At 38.8% G+C, this 19,966-nt stretch overlaps 2 protein-coding genes, 1 long non-coding RNA gene and 1 other non-coding gene across 4 annotated transcripts; 2 read left to right on the top strand and 2 right to left on the bottom strand.

Annotated features, from left to right (window-relative positions):
• Nucleotides 1-2,519: 2,519 nt before the first annotated feature.
• On the bottom strand, nt 2,520-4,958 carry rpl23a (ribosomal protein L23a). Its single transcript, XM_023288497.3, has 5 exons — nt 4,819-4,958; nt 3,613-3,793; nt 3,181-3,357; nt 2,809-2,878; nt 2,520-2,583 (listed from the first exon to the last, which is right to left on the bottom strand). The coding sequence occupies exons 1-5, from the start codon at nt 4,886-4,888 to the stop codon at nt 2,569-2,571; spliced, it is 513 nt and encodes a 170-aa protein (XP_023144265.1). The 5' UTR covers nt 4,889-4,958; the 3' UTR covers nt 2,520-2,568.
• LOC111580664 (small nucleolar RNA Z17) lies at nt 3,491-3,562 on the bottom strand. The gene has a single exon (XR_002747190.1). It is a non-coding gene; the product is annotated as a small nucleolar RNA Z17 (small nucleolar RNA).
• Nucleotides 4,959-5,794: 836 nt separating the features above from the next.
• Nucleotides 5,795-13,517, top strand: ddx52 (DEAD (Asp-Glu-Ala-Asp) box polypeptide 52). The gene is made up of 15 exons (XM_023284172.3): nt 5,795-5,952; nt 6,181-6,436; nt 6,703-6,842; nt 7,001-7,186; nt 7,285-7,428; nt 9,855-9,966; nt 10,048-10,120; nt 10,294-10,497; nt 10,587-10,677; nt 10,808-10,930; nt 11,023-11,173; nt 11,554-11,629; nt 12,223-12,294; nt 12,432-12,731; nt 13,345-13,517. The coding sequence occupies exons 1-15, from the start codon at nt 5,809-5,811 to the stop codon at nt 13,379-13,381; spliced, it is 2,109 nt and encodes a 702-aa protein (XP_023139940.2). The 5' UTR covers nt 5,795-5,808; the 3' UTR covers nt 13,382-13,517.
• Nucleotides 13,518-14,319: 802 nt separating this feature from the next.
• LOC129350499 (uncharacterized) lies at nt 14,320-18,278 on the top strand. Its single transcript, XR_008603922.1, has 3 exons — nt 14,320-14,935; nt 16,067-16,215; nt 17,779-18,278. It is a non-coding gene; the product is annotated as an uncharacterized LOC129350499 (long non-coding RNA).
• The last annotated feature ends 1,688 nt before the right edge of the window (nt 18,279-19,966 follow it).

The raw sequence follows: 19,966 nt of genomic DNA, 5'->3' as shown, positions 1-19,966 counted from the left end.
GTGCTGAGCCCCCTCCTGTACACCCATCCACCCCTCGAACACCATCATTAAGTTCGCCAATGACACCACTGTGGCTGGCCTCATCTCGGGGGGTGATGAAACGGCGTACAAGGAGGAAATACAGGGGTTGGCAGGGTGGTGTTTCAGGAACAACCTGGAGCTGAAGACCAAAGAGATGGTCATTGATTTCCGGAGGCATAAGGGTGTACATGCTCCACTATCCATCAGTGAGGTTTGTGTGGAAAGAGCAGCCTCCTTCAAGTTCCTGGGGACTCATTTATCTGAGGACCTCACCTAGACAGTCAACACAGCAGCAGTAGTTAAAAAGGCACAGCAGAGACTCCACTTCCTCCGAGTGCTGAGGAAGGAACCCTGAACTCTTGAGTCGATCTACTCTGAGATAGGAAACTCTGAGTTGTCGGTTCCAGAACGGCTTATCTGAGTTGGTTTAATCAACTCGGAGTAGTTTCACCTGGAGTTAAGCGCGTGCACCACAACTCTAAAAAGCCAGCATCAATGGAACAACGATTAGACGAGTCAACATGGCAACGGAGAAGAGGAGGGCTGCGTTTTTCACCCCACTGGAACTGGAAATCTTAATGCGCTCATATGGCGAGTTTGAACACATTTTTAGAAAGAAGTGCAACACCGCTGCAGCTGCAAAAGAGAGGGAGACGGCGTGGGAGAACATTGCTGCCCGGGTCAATGCGTAAGTTTAAATCACAATAATATTACAGGGGAAAACTGTTTGAATGGTAGCCCATTAAGTTATTTCATTTAGGTGCATTCCTGCGGGGGAGAAGTGCACGTGGCAGCAGCTTGAGATGAAATATAAAAACACTCCCTGGGAAATCCTAAAAGAAATTAAAATTACTAATCCCAGTCTGAGGTTGCAGCACAATGTCATTAACAGAATATGATTCAAAATTAATTTAACAGATCTCTACATCATTCCCCTGCAATCCTGTGGAACTCCTCCTTGGTGGCTCTGACAGGTTCATGTCCAGGGAAAACCACAAAGATGGTAAAAGCCGTTTCAGGGCCAGACACACTTTTCTGACCGTCCTGCATAGTTGCCTTACTGAAGTGCTCTGCATCTCTGACATTATATTAAACACTTCCATTTGCAAAGAACCGCAGTGCAACACAGTATCTGCTGGGATGTGAGAGCATGACTGCGGTTGGTAATGTTGCAAATATAAGGATGGATTAGGTTGTATGTAGATTATGGACTGTGAGGTGAAACGGTACCGCTCAAAAAGATAATTGTCTCTTCATTTGTCATCAATTTTCCTCCTGCGGCCACGTCCAAGGAGGTTAGCTACAGTCCCATGGGTCTTAAATTTCTGAATAATATGTGCAACTGTAGTCACAGGAACATCAAGCTGCTTGGAGATGGTCTTATAGCCTTTACCTTTAACATGCTTGTCTATAATTTTCTTTCTAATCTCCTGAGACAACTATCTCCTTGGCTTCCTCTGGTCCATGTTTAGTGTGGTACACACCATGTGACCAAACAGTACAGTGACTACTGTAACCCTATAAATAGGCTGACTGACTGATTACAAGTTTGTAGACATTTGTGACGCTAATTAGAGGACACACCTTGATTGAACATGTCCCTATGGTCACATTATTTTCAGTCTTTTCTAGCAGTACCATCATTTTTGTCCAGGCCTGTTTGATCAGTGTTTTTAAAAATAATTCTGTTGAACCAGTTCAAAAGGAATGTCTGATTTTTATTGGTTAATTTTCAGAATTTTTATTTTTTTACTTTTGTCAGATTCAAGTTATTTCTGACCATTGTGGGTTTTTCTTTCATTAACCGAGGGGTACCAACAATTTTGTCCACATGTGTTTATATATATTTAATTATTTAATGTTGATACTTTATTACTTACTGTTGTGCCATGTATGATGACAATAAAGCCATTCTAAGATTTCAGTTCATCAAGCACATCTGTTGTCCACAAGAGAACAGGTCTGTTAGCAAAGTTCAGGTTACTTTTATTAAATGGCGCTTCAACAGTGAAGCAGCCTTTTATATATTCTAAACATTGTTACTAATGCATCAAAATTATGCAAAATGTAAACACTAAAAATTCATTAGTGCTTAAATGATGTGAACCAATACTTTGGTCAGAATTAGATAAAACATTGGTTCACATATTGGGCATACAGAAAATCGACTGAAAATTACAGGTAATCGCAGTTTTAAAATATATTGCCATCTGACAAGCTGCATTTGCACGAAACAGATTTGCATACAGCAGCATTATAAGGTGAAATAGATTACACTTTTGTTGTAAATACATCAAAATGTAATGCATGTAATTTTCAAGATGGAACTCCAGAGTTTCTAAACCTTTAAATCAGTCGTTGCCATTTTATTCGCAGCATACAAATCTTGCGTAAAGGAACTGCTATAAATCAAGTATTCCTGATAAAATTGAGAAAAGACTCATGCACTAAAACTATCAGTGAGTGCAGACATCTCACAAACACAAGGACACTGATCATTTTGTTTATACAAATATTTATTCTTCCACAAGTCTCTTGAGCCACAGTTTAGATGATGCCAATCTGCAAAAAGAAAATGACAAGAATTACACAATGTTTGTCAATATGTTGTGCACACCTGTAACTGCACTATCCGGCATCAGTGGTTCCTTTGAATGCATCACAGACATTCAGACGCAATAAAAGTTTACATCACGTGCTCAGGATTGAAAAATACAAATATGTTAATCTGGACTGGCCTTAAAAACCTAACAATTTCCCATTTCACTTAGCTGAATAAAGACTCACCTTGTTTGCAACATCCAACGCATCATAATCTGGCGCGAGACGAACGTACGCCTTCTTCTCACCGTCAGGCCTGAAGATGGGTCAGAATAAAACAAAGATGAAGCAATGAAAGAAAGGTGGTAAGGAAAATCAGTCTATATTGACAGGCACTGTTTTAAGGTCTTAAGTAGAGCACCTTTTGACAATAAATATGATTCAAATTCTCTAAACACTATAAATAATGTCTGGAAAGGGACAAGTGTACTATGTAGTCACTCCAGAATACACACATGATTACAGTCATCACCTATCATAGTACTAGCATGTATTATACATAAAATATTGTCATTGTTCCAGCAACTCCGTTTCCAGCAGTTTAATCTAAAACTCTACCTGATGAGTGTGTTGACTTTGGCGACGTCGATGTCATACAGCTTCTTGACAGCGTGTTTGATCTGATGTTTGTTTGCCTTGACGTCCACAATGAACACAAGTGTGTTGTTATCTTCAATTTTCTTCATTGCAGACTCTGTTGTCAAGGGGAACTTGATGATGGCATAGTGATCCAGCCTATAAAAAACAAACATACAATTATTTATTTTTGGATTCAAGTCCTCACTTCTGGTCTGTAAAGTCTGTACGGGACAATTCAATATTGAAATGTTAATCATTTATTCTCCCTACAGAAATACAGTTTAAGTTGGGTGCATCAGTAGTTTATAAAGCTGGAATCATGCTTTTTCATACTTTGATCGCTTTGACCATCATGTGCACCAGATTTACTCCTTTTGTATTTGCCATGGGAATGTAGTCATTGTAACTCACTTGTTCCTGCGAGGAGCGCTCTTGCGTGGATACTTGGGCTGTCTGCGGAGACGGAGGGTTTTAGGGCGACGGAAGGTGGGTGAAGTCCTGACTTTCTTCTTCCTCTGGCTGTGGACGCCTTTGAGCACAGCCTTTTTGGCCTTCAGAGCCTTTGACTTGGCCTCAGTCTTGGCAGGGACAGCTAAGAAAGAAAGATACCATTTGTTAGGACAGTTCATGTGCTTATTTGTAACTTGGTAGTAAACCCTAAGTTAAGACATTTAAGAAAATATTTCAAAGATCACCACCAAGCCCCTGTCTATTGAAACATTATTTCCCACTAAAATGAGTTGTGAGAACGTTTACAGGTGATTAACCTTACTGCTCAAACCTTACTGAGTGTGTCACAACCAAATATATTCCTATATCAGGATACTAAAACAGGCCTTTCTGTGTAAAGCTCCAACTGAAATATGTGTCTTGAAATATAGAAATAGAATCTTTTAACGCTTCATGGCTGCCATCATCGACACACAAACACACTTCATCCATTTCTATGCTATATTTTGATTGCGGCCTACATATGCAAGTGGCTGTATTTGTGAAATTCATCTCGTCCAATGTGTATACAGTCATTTCGGCCTTTCAAACCGCAACTACTTTCCTGAGACACATGTGTAACACGCCAAACACAATGATTTCACGTTACATAGCCACTACAACACGCAACTAAAGAAATGGCCGTTTATTAGCTAACAAAAAAACCCACAGTACTCAAATCTTAACCCTGCTTTCGTGCAGGTCTAATGCAACGTTTTCAACACTGCGGCGGTGCAACGAATGCTAACACACAAACAGCTAATACCTTCAGAATAATAGCTACAGCTCCTAACCAAGAACTTTTACCATTAACTAAGTAAGTGTAGTTCACAGTAGAAAATGTAAGAAGACATCAGAACTAAACTAAATAGTAAATGGACCACGTTTTGTTCAGCAGCATCACCGCTAGCACGCTAACGTTAGCTTAGCTAGCATCATGTTACAGCATACATGCCGCAGCCACAGCCTTGCATTATCTACATATTTCCAGAGTTGACAGCAGTATGTTCAGATTATTTAACACACGGTCAATTTATCCTATCATACCGGACGTGTGTGTTAACTATTAGAGGTACTCTCTGTGTAAAATATACACTTTATTCATTCAAAATGATCAGATTGACAAACCTTCCTTCTTCACCTTCGGTGCCATGTTGAGAAAGGAAGACTGAACGGGGTTTCCTGCAGTATAGTGCATGGGCGAGATCTCGTAGCAGATTTATCGCGATAGTTGCTGCCAGTATCCATGTCCTGTGATCAGGTTAAACGCTAACACGATAAATAATGTTTGCTTGTTTTATGTTACTTTGTGTATCCATCAAATGTTACACGTTAAGTCCTTGTCTGTGTTGGAGCAGCTTCTTTTTTTCTTTACAGAATAAATACCTACACTCTTGTTGTAAGGGAAACTACATAAAAATATTTTCTATGAATTTTAGATCATTTTGGAGGGTGGATATATTGTAATATGCAACCAACTAGCCAAAAAATCAAAAGCTTTTCAAATGTTTTAAAACTTCTAGTTGTGGTGAAAGGAGAAGGTTGTGGGTCCGTGTACGGATCTGGTAATTGGATTTTCCGTTCTGAAACGGGTATTGAAAAACAAAAAACGAGTGGTTATTTGATTTTCGTTTTAAAATACAAAAATTAAAATGTTTGGCTCCACACTTGCTGATGACCACTTCCGATCTCAGAAAATGAAAAAACGGACCTTTTTTCGTTTCTGTCTCTTATTGATTTTACTTTCTTGTTATTCTAAATATAAAACGAAAATAAAAATATTTACAAAAAAATCGTATATCCCTTTTGATCATGAAAAGGAAAAACGCCTTGTATTTCAATTTTTATTTTTGTATTTTAAAATGAAAATCAAATAACCACTCGTTTTTTGTTTTTCAATACCCGTTTCAGAACGGAAAATCCAATTACCAGATCCGTACACGGACCCCATGGTGATCTATTTAGGATTTTACGCATAAATAATATCTAAAAATTATCTGGTAGCCTGATTTCAATATTGATTTATTAGTGGAAAAAAGGAACATGAGACATTAGTGGGGGTTGATTGTAATTGCTGTACCGCTCACAGTTTGTAGAGGCGGCAGAGAGCAGCGGTGGATGATCCGGGTTTTGATTAGTGATGCCTGGATCCGACTAGACCACGCTGCTGCAGGAATGGACGCCTTCGACTTGTTTCGAAAACTCGGAGCTGGAGCTAAATTTGACTTCAAGAGATTTGGTCAAGACGCTGCTCGTTTTAAGGTAAACTATATATATGTATCTGATGATATACCGGGATAAAATTGTAACTTTTAACAGCTGTAGGAACCACGGTTTACTCAGTTTTGGCTAACGATCTGCGGTTTGTGCTAGCCTGTAAGTGTGCTGCAGTGTTTTTCTGCTATTCTTGGTGACTTAATATCGCAATTTGTTGAAGCAACTGTGGAACGCGTCTCTATGTTAACACACTCTTTCCTATCATATTTTTAGCCTGCCAGATCTCAGGTAGGAGAAGAGTACTCGGATCCCCTCTCTGCCATTGATTATTTTGGAACAGGACCTGCTAGTGGATCCCAGAGCTGGAGCCTGAAGGAGCAGCAGGAGAAAGAGGAGGATGGAGATAAGGAATATGAGGGGGAAGGGGACAGTGAAGATTCAGGTTCTGGGGGCAAAAGGAAGCGCAGAGAAGAAGAAATAGACATAAGGACCAAGAAGAAGAAAAAGAAGAAAAGCAGCCCGATGGAAGGTAAAGGATGCACCCAGTAGATTATGATTCTTGGCTTGTTTCGAGTTGACAGGATTGGTTTCTTAAATTTGTGATGTATCATACCCCTATTTCCATGGGAAAATGCTCATTTGTGATACTGACTGCTTTTTTTTTTCTCATGATGTGGCTTCCAGCATATAAATGAACTCCATATAGACGTGGTGAAAAAAACAGAGAAGAAGTTTACAATGAAGCTGTCCATTCCAGAGACTCGCTACCATTTGCTGTCTTTTGTCTGACTGTAGATGATGGCAGACTGCAGAAAGAGATGCAAGGAAACGGCATCACATGGACCTCCTCATTGGACAGAATGATTCAAAATCTGCAGGGTGATGAGAAAGACAAATCTTCGCTGAAGAGGCTGAAGCATCTTCATCAGGAAAAGGTCCTCACTGAGACACAACTCAGAGCTTAACTAAGATTATCTAATGTTGAAGAATTACATTTTAAGCCAGAATGTTAAGCAAAGGCATTACTGTGCATGTGTACTCTGACCTCATTGTTTATCTTCTTTAAATAGTTTTGCTCTTTGTTTGTGTTTAGGTCAATCGCATTCGCTCTCAACACCGTATAAATGTGCACGGCTGCGATGTACCCGACCCAGTGTGCACATTTGAAGAGCTGCAGTCAGAGTATCGTCTTAACCCACACATTCTCCAGAACCTCAAAGACGCAGGTTTGAACTCCCCGACGCCGATACAGATGCAGGCCATTCCACTCATGATGCATGTGAGTAGACATACACACACACACGTAATAGTTTAATTAGTGTACAAACAGTGGTTTTGTGAGGGTTATTGTTTATTTTGGTCTGGTATCTCGGTCAGGATCGGGAACTCCTTGCCTGCGCTCCCACTGGATCTGGAAAGACGTTAGCTTTCTGTCTCCCGCTGCTCACACGCCTGCAGCAGCCAGCAAACCTGGGCTTCAGAGCTGTGATCATCTCCCCGACAAGAGAACTGGCCAGCCAGGTACACACACACACACACACACACACACACACACACACACACACACACACACACACACACACACACACACACACACACACACACACACACATCCATATGTACGTGCTACTTTGTTTGCTGTTATAGTCATTTCAGATCGGCTATATATTTATACTGTATATTTTGATGTGATTTTGTTGCCTAGATTTAGCACAAATATAAACTGAATATCAACAAAATCAGCAAAAAAAAAATAAATGTAAGTGTTTATCCACGACTGTTATGTCAGTATTAGGCATCAATTTGGTAAAATAAGCAGCTTGTGGTGCTGATGATACAGTCAGATGCAAAGATGGCACAATGGCATGATAAAGACAAGGCAAGGCAAGGAGCTGTATTTGTATAGCACATTTCATGCACAAGGACAACTGAGTGTGGTTTACATTAAAACATTAAAAACACTGGAAACATTCGGACAAGCATAACAACCACTGTTAAAATGATATATATAATAAACTATAGAAAAGAATGGGAAAATTAGAAATATATTAAGAAATAAAATCACAATTTGCATTTAAAACAATTTAAAATAAGCTATAATAGGAAGGCAGTGGCAAACAGAAAAGTCTTGAGCTGTGATCTAATAGAAGTGAGAGTTGGAGCAGACCTACGGTGTTCAGGGAGTTTGTTCCAGATATGTGGAGCATAATAAATAAATGCTGCTTCACCATGTTTAGTTCTAAATCTAGGGACTGAAAGCAGACCAGGACCTGATGACCTCAGAGGTCGAGATGGTTCACAAAGTGATGGCAGATCAGCTATGTAAAGTAAACAAAAGTGTGGCAGTCCTCAAACAAATAGAAAAAAACAACAACAGCAACAACAACAGCAGAGAGCAGAGAAACAACATTGTCATCCCCTATGTGGCAGGAATTTCAGAGAAACTCAGGAGGATCTTTAACACCCACCAGATCCCAGTACACTTCAAGCCCAGCAACACTCTGAGGCAAAAGCTGGTCCATCCCAAGGACAAAATTCCAAGGGAGAAACAGAGCAATGTGGTGTACGCAGTGCAGTGCAATGAGGAATGCTCTGACCTGTACATTGGAGAGACTAAGCAGCCATTACACAAGCGCATGGCACAACACAGGAGGGCCACGACCACAGGCCAGGACTCAGCAGTCCACCTCCACCTCAAGGAGAAGGGGCACTCCTTTGATGACCACAAGGTGCGCATTCTAGCCAGAGAGGACAGATGGTTTGAGAGAGGGGTAAAAGAAGCCATTCATGTCAAACTAGAACGGCCATCTTTGAACAGAGGAGGGGGCCTCAGACACCACTTGTCTCCCACTTACAACGCCATTCTTAGAGCCCTCCCAAGGAGGTGCAGCCATCTGTCCCACTTGCAGTCAGGTGACCCCCAACCACCCTCCTAGAGGGCTGGGAGGGGTAACGACCGCCCATCAAAGGCTAACGACTCACATTAACACCTAACGAGTCTGTTGGTTTCGGGTCTTTGTCCACTTGTTTTTTGCCACCACCCTCCGGGTGGATAAATATCTGGTACTCCCCACCAGGCTTTCAGAACTGAAGAAGCCTCTTGGATGAGAGGTGAAACGTTTTCGACTCACACGAGGTTAGTCCAGTTGCCATAACTTATGCTTGCTTGAGAACAACAGCAGACTTTCAGGTCACATGCTTCATGTAGGTCACATGGTCTGGTGTCACTGGGCTTGTCACATGTGTCTAATGTGACAAGTCTATCACATTTAGTTTTTATTGATGCAATTATGTGCCAGTTTCAAGTGTGAATATAAGCCAGTGGATAGAAACATGTTTTATAACTCATGCACCATTTGGGGACGGTGAAACAAGCTGTGAACGTGGTACAGACATTATCACCTTATAGTTACCACAAGATTGTGAACAAATGAGTTGACTATTCACACATCCAGCACCAACAAAGTATGAGTCGCATTAATTTGGAGGGTTTCTGGCCAACTGTTCACTCCCCTGCTAATCACAGCTCATCATTAGTCGCCATCTTTGTCTCTCTGGTGTTCTGGACAAGAAGCGTACAGTTGATCTGTGGAGCTTTTTGGCTGAAAACAAGGTTGATTGAAATGCTCTCTCAGTCGATTCATCACTGTAAGGAACTCGTTTCTCATTACATGTAGGCAGCGGATTCATACTAGGTCTGTAAATAATAATTAGCGCAACTTTATTAGATCCAAAAATTAACATGGCGACTTAATTGTAGTCATATTTCTCCTAAAACGTTTCCTTATGTACAGATGTCTCTATTATTACATGAAATATACACTCAAGTAATGACATCAAATAAGGAAACCTAAAATATATGCTTTCAAATTCCTGTTGTATACAGCTGGAGTTTACGGTCACATTTTCACAGCAGTATTTGTTTAGTTTTGTCTTCTTGTGTTCAGACCTACAGAGAGCTGCTGCGCCTGTCGGATGGAGTCGGGTTTAGAGTTCACATCATCGACAAAGCATCTCTAGCAGCCAAGAAATATGGACCACAGTCAAACAAAAAATATGGTAAGAAACAGCAAATGTTTTCACAGAAGAGATAAAACATCTGATTGCCTTTCCTCACTGTTTGTATCCTTCTGTGTGCAGATATACTCGTCAGTACTCCAAACAGACTTATCTTCCTTCTCAAGCAGGATCCTCCAGCTATTGATCTCAGCAGGTAACATTTAATCTGGTCTTAATATTTACCATTTAATCAGCAACCTTTATTGCATGTCATGCCTTTTCTGTTTGCTTGTTTTTTGACTGTTGTCTTAACTATTAACTTTACATTAAAGGCAGAATCTTTTTAAAAAACATCGAAATTCACCATTGTCTTTTGTTGTTCTTCAGTGTGGAGTGGCTGGTCGTCGATGAGTCCGATAAGCTGTTTGAAGACGGTAAGACGGGTTTCAGGGAGCAACTGGCCACCATTTTTCTGGCCTGCTCTGGTGCAAAGGTGCGCAGGGCTTTCTTCAGCGCCACTTGCACACCAGATGTAGAACAATGGTGTCGCCTGAACCTCGACAACCTGGTTTCTGTCAACATCGGACACAGGTAATGCTCAGCTTGTAGAACTGCTCGCTTCATTTGATTTATATTGCCTTATTTCTTGCGTTAGGCAAATGAATTTGTCATCTTCTCAGAAATACAGCAGTCGAAACGGTGGAGCAGCAGCTGCTGTTTGTCGGGACGGAGAACGGGAAGCTTGTGGCCATGAGGGACATCATCAAAAAAGTAGGAGCTTAGTTTACTAGTTTCTTTTTGACTAGTCATGTGTTTGTTGAAATTACTTTTCATTTTGACAAGTTCTACGTCTTTGGAGTATAAGATGAAATGAAGGCATGTGCTCCTCACTGTATTTCAGGGTTTCCTGCCTCCCATGCTGGTGTTTGTTCAGTCTATAGAGAGAGCGCGGGAGCTTTTCCATGAGCTGGTTTATGAAGGCATCAACGTAGACGTGATCCACGCAGACCGCACACAGCAGCAGGTAAACCCTGACACGACTGAACACACACCGTCACTGCTGTTCTCTATGTTATCATTTATCTTCCTCTTCTTTGTGTTTTTCTCTGTTTTTAGAGGGACAATGTTGTGAACAGTTTCCGCTCCGGTAAGATTTGGGTGTTGATCTGCACAGCTCTGCTCGCCAGAGGAATCGACTTCAAAGGAGTGAACCTCGTGCTGAACTATGACTTCCCCACCAGCGCTGTGGAGTACATCCACCGAATAGGTTGGTTTGGGGACTGGACAAGAAATAAATCAGTGACTGTTTGAGGACAAATAATTAAGAATCATCACATTATATCGTACAATATGAAAGTATATGTGCTTGTCACGACTTCACAGATCTGAAAATTTGCTTGTTCTCATTTTGTATCATTTTAGGATTTTAACCCAGTTTAAACCTATAACATCAGTGTCTGACAATTTGTGATGGGCATATCATTACGTTTGACATTTTACCTGTTAAATGGTTAGAATAAAAAAAGATAATCAGGAGTTAATGTCATAGTTGGTTGTGTCCCTAAGTTTGTGTTCTCCTTTCGTGTATTTCTCCATTTTCTCTCGATCCACCACTTCCTTCATACGTCTTTGTTTGTTGTTCGTCAGGTCGTACTGGCCGAGCTGGACATCAGGGGAAGGCTATCACCTTCTTTACAGAAAATGACAAACCGTTGTTGCGCAGGTATGAAACAAGCAAATTCTCTGAGTTTGTTTTTGGTGTGTATGATTCTGGGAAATAAGTCTGCTTATATTGATGCCCAATTGCACCAATCAGATAGTACATTTCTGGTCAGACAGAGAGGGTGAACAGATATTTACTGGGAATTAGCAAGAGGCCAAACATGACATTACTGATCTGAGAAGATCTATGACTATAATTTTCAAGGGCTCATAAATTAATGGTAGGCAATGGCAGACACTGATAGATTTTTGCCAAGTTGCTGAAATCAGAGAAGGTAAATGATGTACAAATTCTACCCCAGAGTACTGGGACATTATTGAGCAGAAAAGAAAAAAAAAAAGTGACCCTGAGTATTGCACTCCTTTCATTCTGACCCTAAAGGTCTTCAAGAACCAATGTTGTTAAGTCAGTATTTACTGTTTTAGGTTAGGTTTAGGTTAAACTCTTGTCAGCATGATGTACTGCAGTTGCTAAAAGTGTTAAAATTGAATCAACAGTTTATTTATTTTCATTTACTTTTAGAAAGATTTTCAATTTAGCACTGAGTCACAGCAATTTCAACCACATTATTTCTGATTATTTCCATCCAACAGCATCGCTAATGTTATCAAACAAGCTGGCTGTCCTGTACCAGACTACATGATCGGCTTCAAGAAGATACACAGGTGAAGGAGGTTATGATAACATATTTCCACAATACCTGACGCATTTGACAATCTTTTTGCTCTTCGATTTCTTGCTAAATTTCCCCTTGTTATTTAAGTTGTGATAATAATTGTGCCGCTGTTATGTTTACGTTTAGCAAAGTGAAGCGGAGACTGGAGAGGAGACCTCCCAAGAGAAGCACCATTTGCACAACTCCTCGCTACTTAATGAAGAAAAAAGGAAAAGAGCAGAACAAAGGAAAGAAGCAGGCATCGGGCAGAGACCAGAAAGGAGACAGTGGCCCTCAAAAAGCAGCACAACAGCAGAAGGGGGAGAAAAAAACAACAGCTCAGAAAGTGAAGAAAAATAACAGAACCCGGAAAGAAGGAGAGGCAGTAAAGCACAAGAAAGTGTCACAAAAAGTGGCATCCAAACCCTCAGGAGTCAAGTTTAAAAAGTAAGCAAGGTGGTGGGGAAGGACATCCTTGTACAAAAAGCTTTTCAGATTTTTTTCCACTTGTGTTTTTGGCAGAATATATTTTCAGTGTTTTGTTTTGTTCTGTGGATTTTACATCCTCATGTTGCACCCTATAGAAATTACTATACTGATAAGTTAATAAAGTTAAAGAGGATAAATGTCCATTTGAAGTGAAAAAGACACAAAAACCACCATCTTCTTTCACAAACCATCTGCTGCCATGTAGTACAACCTATTTAATGTTGTACAAAGTGCCACAATGTGTAAGGTGTTACTGAAAAATGCTGACTTTTGAGCACTGTAGTGGTAGATTAAAAAAAGATACTGTTGTAGTCAGAAGTCCAGCAAAACTGGTTTTTGCAAACTCCTTTACAATAACTTGAAAAAATGTATATCATAAAAATGTACAGTTATTGTCTTTAAGTTCTGTTCCAATAATTACTTTGTATTCAAGTAGCAGCTGTTTTCCAATGTGTTTTTGAAATTAGCCATTTTAAATGATCAAGCCTTATCTCTGTCAGGAATTCATCTTTGGGATGCAGGTGAAAAATGGCAATAAATAATTCAGATCTTCTTTCTTTCTCTTCACCAGGAAAAAGGGAATGAAAAACAAGCCCAAAGGAGACTAGAGAAGGGTGGTAGAAGCAGACTGATATGAAAATGGATGTGCATTTTTTCCCCCCTCTTGCCCTCTGATTTACTGCTAATTTTCACATTTTTGCTTTGTATTTTGGAAGTATAAAATAAAAGTTTTATATGTAGTTATTTTGTTCCCAGTTGTCACATTTACTCACCTGACAGAACAAATAATTATGTTTTTCTAAAAGAACAAAGGCTGTAAAAGTACACTGAACAAGGTAAAAACATGAAACAATGTGGTATTTTTAAATTACATCAACTATAATTGAAGGCAACTGTGAGGGATTTGGGGAAATCAGTTCAACTAAGAGGTTGATACCTATTAATTATTTAAACAGCATAACTTCACTATTCAACCAACCAAACTTAGTGTAATATTCAGATTTTTAAAGGATAAAAATGTATGTATGATTAAGAAAAATAGTATTTGTAGTGCTATTTACAGCATAGGCAATGGAATTAATTTTTATTTTAAATCCTATTGTATCTTCATTATGCCCAAGAAAATACATTTAAGTATAACATCAGCAAGTATGTATAACATGTTCTAAAACAACCTGAGGTGACCAAACTGCCACACATTATCACGTGGCGACAAAAATGTGTACAAATAGCAAAACACAATGAAGACGTGTTACATCAGCTAGATATTCCAATATAAAACCAAAAGTCTAAAACGATAAAAGCTAAATAGTGGCAGGACTGCTGGCTTGGCAAGCTATTTAAAAAAAAAAAAAAAAAAAAAAAAATATATATATATATATATATATATATATATATATATATATATATATATATATATATATATATATATATATATACACACACACACACACACAGCACTATAAATCAACACTTTAATACAGAATGTCACAACGGTCCGTGTACGGATCTGGTAATTGGATTTTCCGTTCTGAAACGGGTATTGAAAAACAAAAAACGAGTGGTTATTTGAATTTCGTTTTGAAATACAAAACTTAAAATTGAAATACAAGGCGTTTTTCCTTTTCATGATCAAAAAGGGATATACGATTTTTTTGGAAATGCTTTCATTTTCGTTTTATATTTAGAATGACAAGAAAGTAAAATCAATAAGAGACAGAAACGAAAAAAGGTCTTTTTTAATTTTCTGAGACCGGAAGTGGTCATCAGCAAGTGTGGAGCCAAACAGAGTACAGTGCATAGACTGTACATACATTTTTTTTCGTTAGTTTTCATGGTCAAAATGAGAGATTAGGTGGCCGATCTCAAAAATAAATCAATATTGATTTTTTTATAGAGCGTTAAAGTTTTGCGAAACCAGGGGGCGGGACTACTTGATTGACAGTCCGGTCTGTAATGATTGACAGGTCCTATGGAGGAGGCAGCAGAGACTCTGCTCTCCTCGTTTGGATTAATTGTGATATAATAACTGTTGGTTTATTTATCGGTGGAGCAGCAGAACATTTTCCACAGACAGTTTTCCTGCCCGTTGGCTTGTTTTAACCAGTTTTCTGCCTTCGGCTGATTGTACCAGCAGACACTGAAAGGACTCTAATAGTTCGGTAAGTAAATGTTTATTTTCGTATCGGTGCCGCTTTTAATGCACTTTATATGCAACTTTAGTGTCAGATGTAACGTGTGCCATGCACTCCAGATGTTGGTGGAGTTTGTTTCAGTGTGTGTTGACCAGACAAGAAGGTTAGCATAATAAATATTAGCTTTAATGTTAGCGATGCTAACCGAGCTACCTGCCTAGTAGCCTGATTAAAGCTAACGTAGCATCAAGCTAATGTGTTGAGTTTCATGTAAACAGCTGAAATGTGTTGTCTTCCTGTAATGTGGTTCATTAAGTTCATAAAACTGTGGCTGGTTGACATTAATGTAACGTTCAGGAAACTTAAATGTGATTAAAACAGTAACGTTAATGTTCTAGTTGTCAGTAATCAGCTTTAATTTGACACTAAAACAGACTCTGATAGTTTTAAATGACATCAGTTTCATTAATTTGTTGAAAATTATCTCATTTGTTGTTGTGATGTTGCTGCTGATTCATTAAAAGCAGATGATCCGTCTTGAAGATACGTTTAGTTCTAGTATCAGAAGTACAAGAAGGAAAATGGAAGTTTAGTTCTGCTACATCAAAGATTTCAGGAATAAAATAACTAAATGAGTCTGTATGCCTCAAACTTTATTTTACAATAAAGAAATAATGAAATAATCACAGATACTAAAATATAAATAGCAGAGAAAACCTGAGAGAATAATTTCCTGAAAAGTCTGTAAAGGAAAAGCAGCTTTTTATCCTGAAAGATCAGAATCATCTCCACCATCTGCATCTGACAGCATCAAGTCAACCAGAAAGAAAGAAAAAAGAAAATGACTTCTTTCTGATCACATCTGTTCCACTGCTCACAGTCTGCTGCTGCTCACATTCTTCACATTTATAGTCCACTTTTAAAAGTTCAGCAGACAGGTGCTCTGCTTTGGAGTGTGACAATGTTGTCGGTGATGTGGAGAGTGAAGTTTCTGTTTCACCCACAGCGTGCTTTAGGGCACCCGGGTCAGACTTGATGTTTGAAATACTGACCAACAGCTCAGATTTAACTGTCTGTAGTTCCGTTTTGATGGGTGTTAAACTTTCAGTCAAAGCCGCCAGGAGCTGGGTCTTTAAAATAACCGCCGTCTCGTTACAGAGTGAAAGCAGCAATTCCTCCTTAAGGTCAGAGATTGCAGCATCTGAGGGCCTCTTCAAAAGAAGACGTAGTTGATGAAGGCGTTCTGGAGCAGGACCAGAAAGACCACGACCAAGCAGCCTTGAGATCTTAGGCAGCGTCTCCCTCGGGTGGGTGTCAACGGTGTTCACGGTCAGGCTCTGTGGTAATCCCGTCAAAAAACAAAACAGAAAAAAATCTAGATTATTAATCAACATGTAACCAAAGCACTCTGTGTATAATGCCATAGTATAGGATGTAGTTCAGAAAATGTCAAAGTATTGTATAATTTTCAAGAATAACATAGTATGGCCTGTAGTTCATAGTATAGCATGTCGGCAAAAAAAACCCAACTGATTATTATGTGGTTCAAAAAGTGCAAAATGATAGGATGTTGCCTAAAATTGTCATGTATGATATGTGGTTCAAAAAATGTCAGTGCAGTATATTGTCAAAACAGTATGTTTTTCGAGAAAACATCAGAGTATATGTCGTCTAAAAAATGCCATAGAATAATATTTCATTGCACAAGTAAAAGTATAGTAATTTTTAAAACAAATTCTTCAAGTTCAAATTCTTATATGTTGCTAAAAAACAAAAAAAACTAAAACAAAAAGAACGTCATAGTAATATGTCAACGTAAAAAGCCTATAGTATAGACTGTCGCCCAACAAACATCATAGTATAGCATGTCGCTCTAAAAACGTCACAGTATAGCATGTCGCTCTAAAAGCGTCATAGCATAGCATGTCGCTCTAAAAACATCATACTATAGCATGTCGATCTAAAAACATCATAGTATAGCATGTCACTCTAAAAACGTCATAGTATAGCATGTCGATCTAAAAACATCATAGTATAGCATGTCGCTCTAAAAATGTCATAGTATAGCATGTTGCTCTAAAAACGTCATAGTATAGCATGTCGCTCTAGAAACATCATAGTATAGCATATCGCTCTTAAAATGTCATAGTATAGCATGTCGCTCTAAAAACGTCAGAGTATAGCATGTCGCTCTAAAAATGTCATAGTATAGCATGTCACCCAAAAAACGTCATAGTATAGCATGTCGCTCTAAAGACGTCATAATATAGCATGTCGCTCTAAAAACGTCAGAGTATAGCATGTCGCTCTAAAAATGTCATAGTATAGCATGTCACCCAAAAAACGTCATAGTATAGCATGTCGCTCTAAAAACATCATGGTATAGCCTTTGGTCCAAAAAACGTCATAGTATAGCATGTCGCCGAAAAAACGTCGTCGTATAGCATGTCGTCCAAAAACGTCATAGTATAGCATGTCGCTCTAGAAACATCATAGTATAGCCTTTGGTCCACAAAACGTTGTTTTGTCCCGGCTGTCTGAAGTAGGTGAGGAGCAACACCAAAACAGTCCAAATGCTGGTTTCCAGAGGGTTAGACGAGTATTTATTTGAAAGAGGGAGTTTAAAACAACACAACATGTGAGGGGGTTAAAAGAAAATGGGTGTTAGTAAAATAAAAATAAATAAACAGAACTAAAAGTGAACTTCATGTTGACATTGATGGGAATTCCAACCAGGAATAAAGTAAAAGATAATCAATACGAAAAAAAAACTTCCTGTTCACCTCTTCAAGCCCAAAAACACACCGCAGTAGCACCCTAAACTAAAACTACCAATGGGTTTCCTGTTTTCCTTTCTGAACAATTCAAAGGTCCCTCTCTATCTCCCCACACATCCACCAACCACTGGAACACATCTCCAAAGTTCTGCCGGGCCGGCTCAGCTTCCCCTCAGAAGAAGTTCCGCCACCTGCCAGATGAAGGAGCCTTTTGAGAGGCAGCTGGCATCGTGATTGGACTGCACTTTGGTCTGTTCCAATCCAGCTTCACCTCCAGAGACGGCAGGCGGGACGAGTCAACGGAGGCCGGGTGGACGAAGACATGCAGCTGAGTACAATCCAGAAAACAACAGAGAAGGAGTGCAGTGGCCCAGAGCCAGAACAGAGTAGCATCGTATGTCTCTTAGAAAACATCATAGTACAGCCTTTGCTATGAAAAAACGCCATCATATACATCGTATATTGTACAAATAACAAGTCAAAGGAAAGAGACATACATTGTAGAATTGTAGTAATTGTGGACTGACTGATTTACTAATTATCAGTATTTTATTTTTTACTGATTTACGGTAATAAATACATTTAAAACTGGCGCTACTTTGGCTCTGAACCTTAATCTACCTGTGGTCCCTCTGTCTTCTGGAGTGATTTGATTGGTTATACGTCACGAATAAAACTCCTTTAACTTAACATCTGTAAACGAAACAATAACGTATCAACAAAGTTTCCTGTTAGAGTTTGTGTTCTTCTAAGTTTAACTCCAAGATTTTAAATACTTTCATTTACTGCAAATGAATATCTACTCCAAATGTCTCAGTAATAATCATTATCAGCCTTAAAAACCCACAAAACACCCCTCTATACTCGACCACACTTAGTACAGTCCAGTTTCCCCTTCTATAAATCTCCTTGGAATCTTCCACTTCCTGTTTGTCAAAGTGGCTTTCTACCTGGACAAGTTTTGTTGGAGCTCATGCAACAAACATTTTGGGTAACTGCACTTTAATATGGATGGATGACACTGACTTAGAGTCTGTTTTAATGAGACTGAGTTAAGATGTGTAGCTCTGTCGTTAAATAGGAAATGATTTCTCAGAATTCACAGAGAAAAGTCTGAAATGTTTGCTAGGTTAGCGTCCCACATGTTCTTTGGCTCAGCTAAAGCTAACTCTCTCCAACTTCTGGATCTCTTGAGTTGCTAGTTGTTAAAATATCTTGCTGTAGGTGCTGAAGCTCAGAAAGTCTGAGATGTTTGTTCAGAATAAGCTCATTCTCAAGTCTTCTCTGAACTGTCCTCTTTTGTTTGAACTTTCCCTAAACTTAGGAGTTAATGAAAGAGCAGCACATCCAGACTCAGTCTCATTTATGTAGAGATTAAACTTCAGTGTCATTCATTGATGTTAAAGTGCAGTTTTTCAAATGTTTGTTGCACATGCTCCCGACCAAACCAGTCCAGGTGGAAGACGATGTGAAGAGAAAGCTCCAGAGGATGAATATCACACATTTACGTTGGAAATAAATGTCCTTTAATTTGACATTGTCATGCAAATGATGTTCAAATCTTTGAGTGTTTTGTTGATGTTGGTTTCTAAATGTTTTTTGACACTCGGCCCCAAATATTAAAACCTTCTACGGCTCACAAGCTGCAACAATTCACACATTATCAACTATCTTTCTGACTAAACTAAGATAAAATTGAAAAACTGCCTGATTCCTGCATCATGAATGTAAATCGTTTTGGTTTTTATGACAGTAAACTGAATATATTTGGGTTTGAGATTTTGTAAACCAAAACAAGAAATTAATTACTGGAGAAAACAATCAACAGATTAATGGTCAAAGAAAATGTGTTTTCCAACATATATGGCTGAATTACTCCAACATTACAAGATACATACAATTTTAATTCAATTTTATTTATATAACGCCAATTACAGGTCAAATTGTGTCAAGACACTTTATATTTTTTGTCATATTTAAAATATGACAAAGAAAGAAATTTAAACCTCCTGACTAATCCAATTTATTATTTGGTTTTTAAGAGACTAATTGACAACTAAAATAACTTTCTCCACTAAAACTAATAAACATGAGGTCAAATAGAAGGAACAGTTTTAAATACTGCAGTCCCACGACGACAAGAATAAAGTTTGTCAACAAAAACTAAATCTGCTGGTGGATTCCATTAAAGTCCTAATAAATGATAATAAAGTGTGATACTAAAGGTTTATGGTGCTAAAAATGTCAAAGTAAAGATATCAAGTTGAACATCTGGATGGAG

This window comes from Amphiprion ocellaris, chromosome 14 (assembly GCF_022539595.1).
Source record: "Amphiprion ocellaris isolate individual 3 ecotype Okinawa chromosome 14, ASM2253959v1, whole genome shotgun sequence".
In the NCBI taxonomy this organism is placed as follows: domain Eukaryota; kingdom Metazoa; phylum Chordata; class Actinopteri; family Pomacentridae; genus Amphiprion; species Amphiprion ocellaris.
Note: the sequence above shows the minus strand (reverse complement) of the source record. Positions and strands in the feature narration are given on the sequence as shown.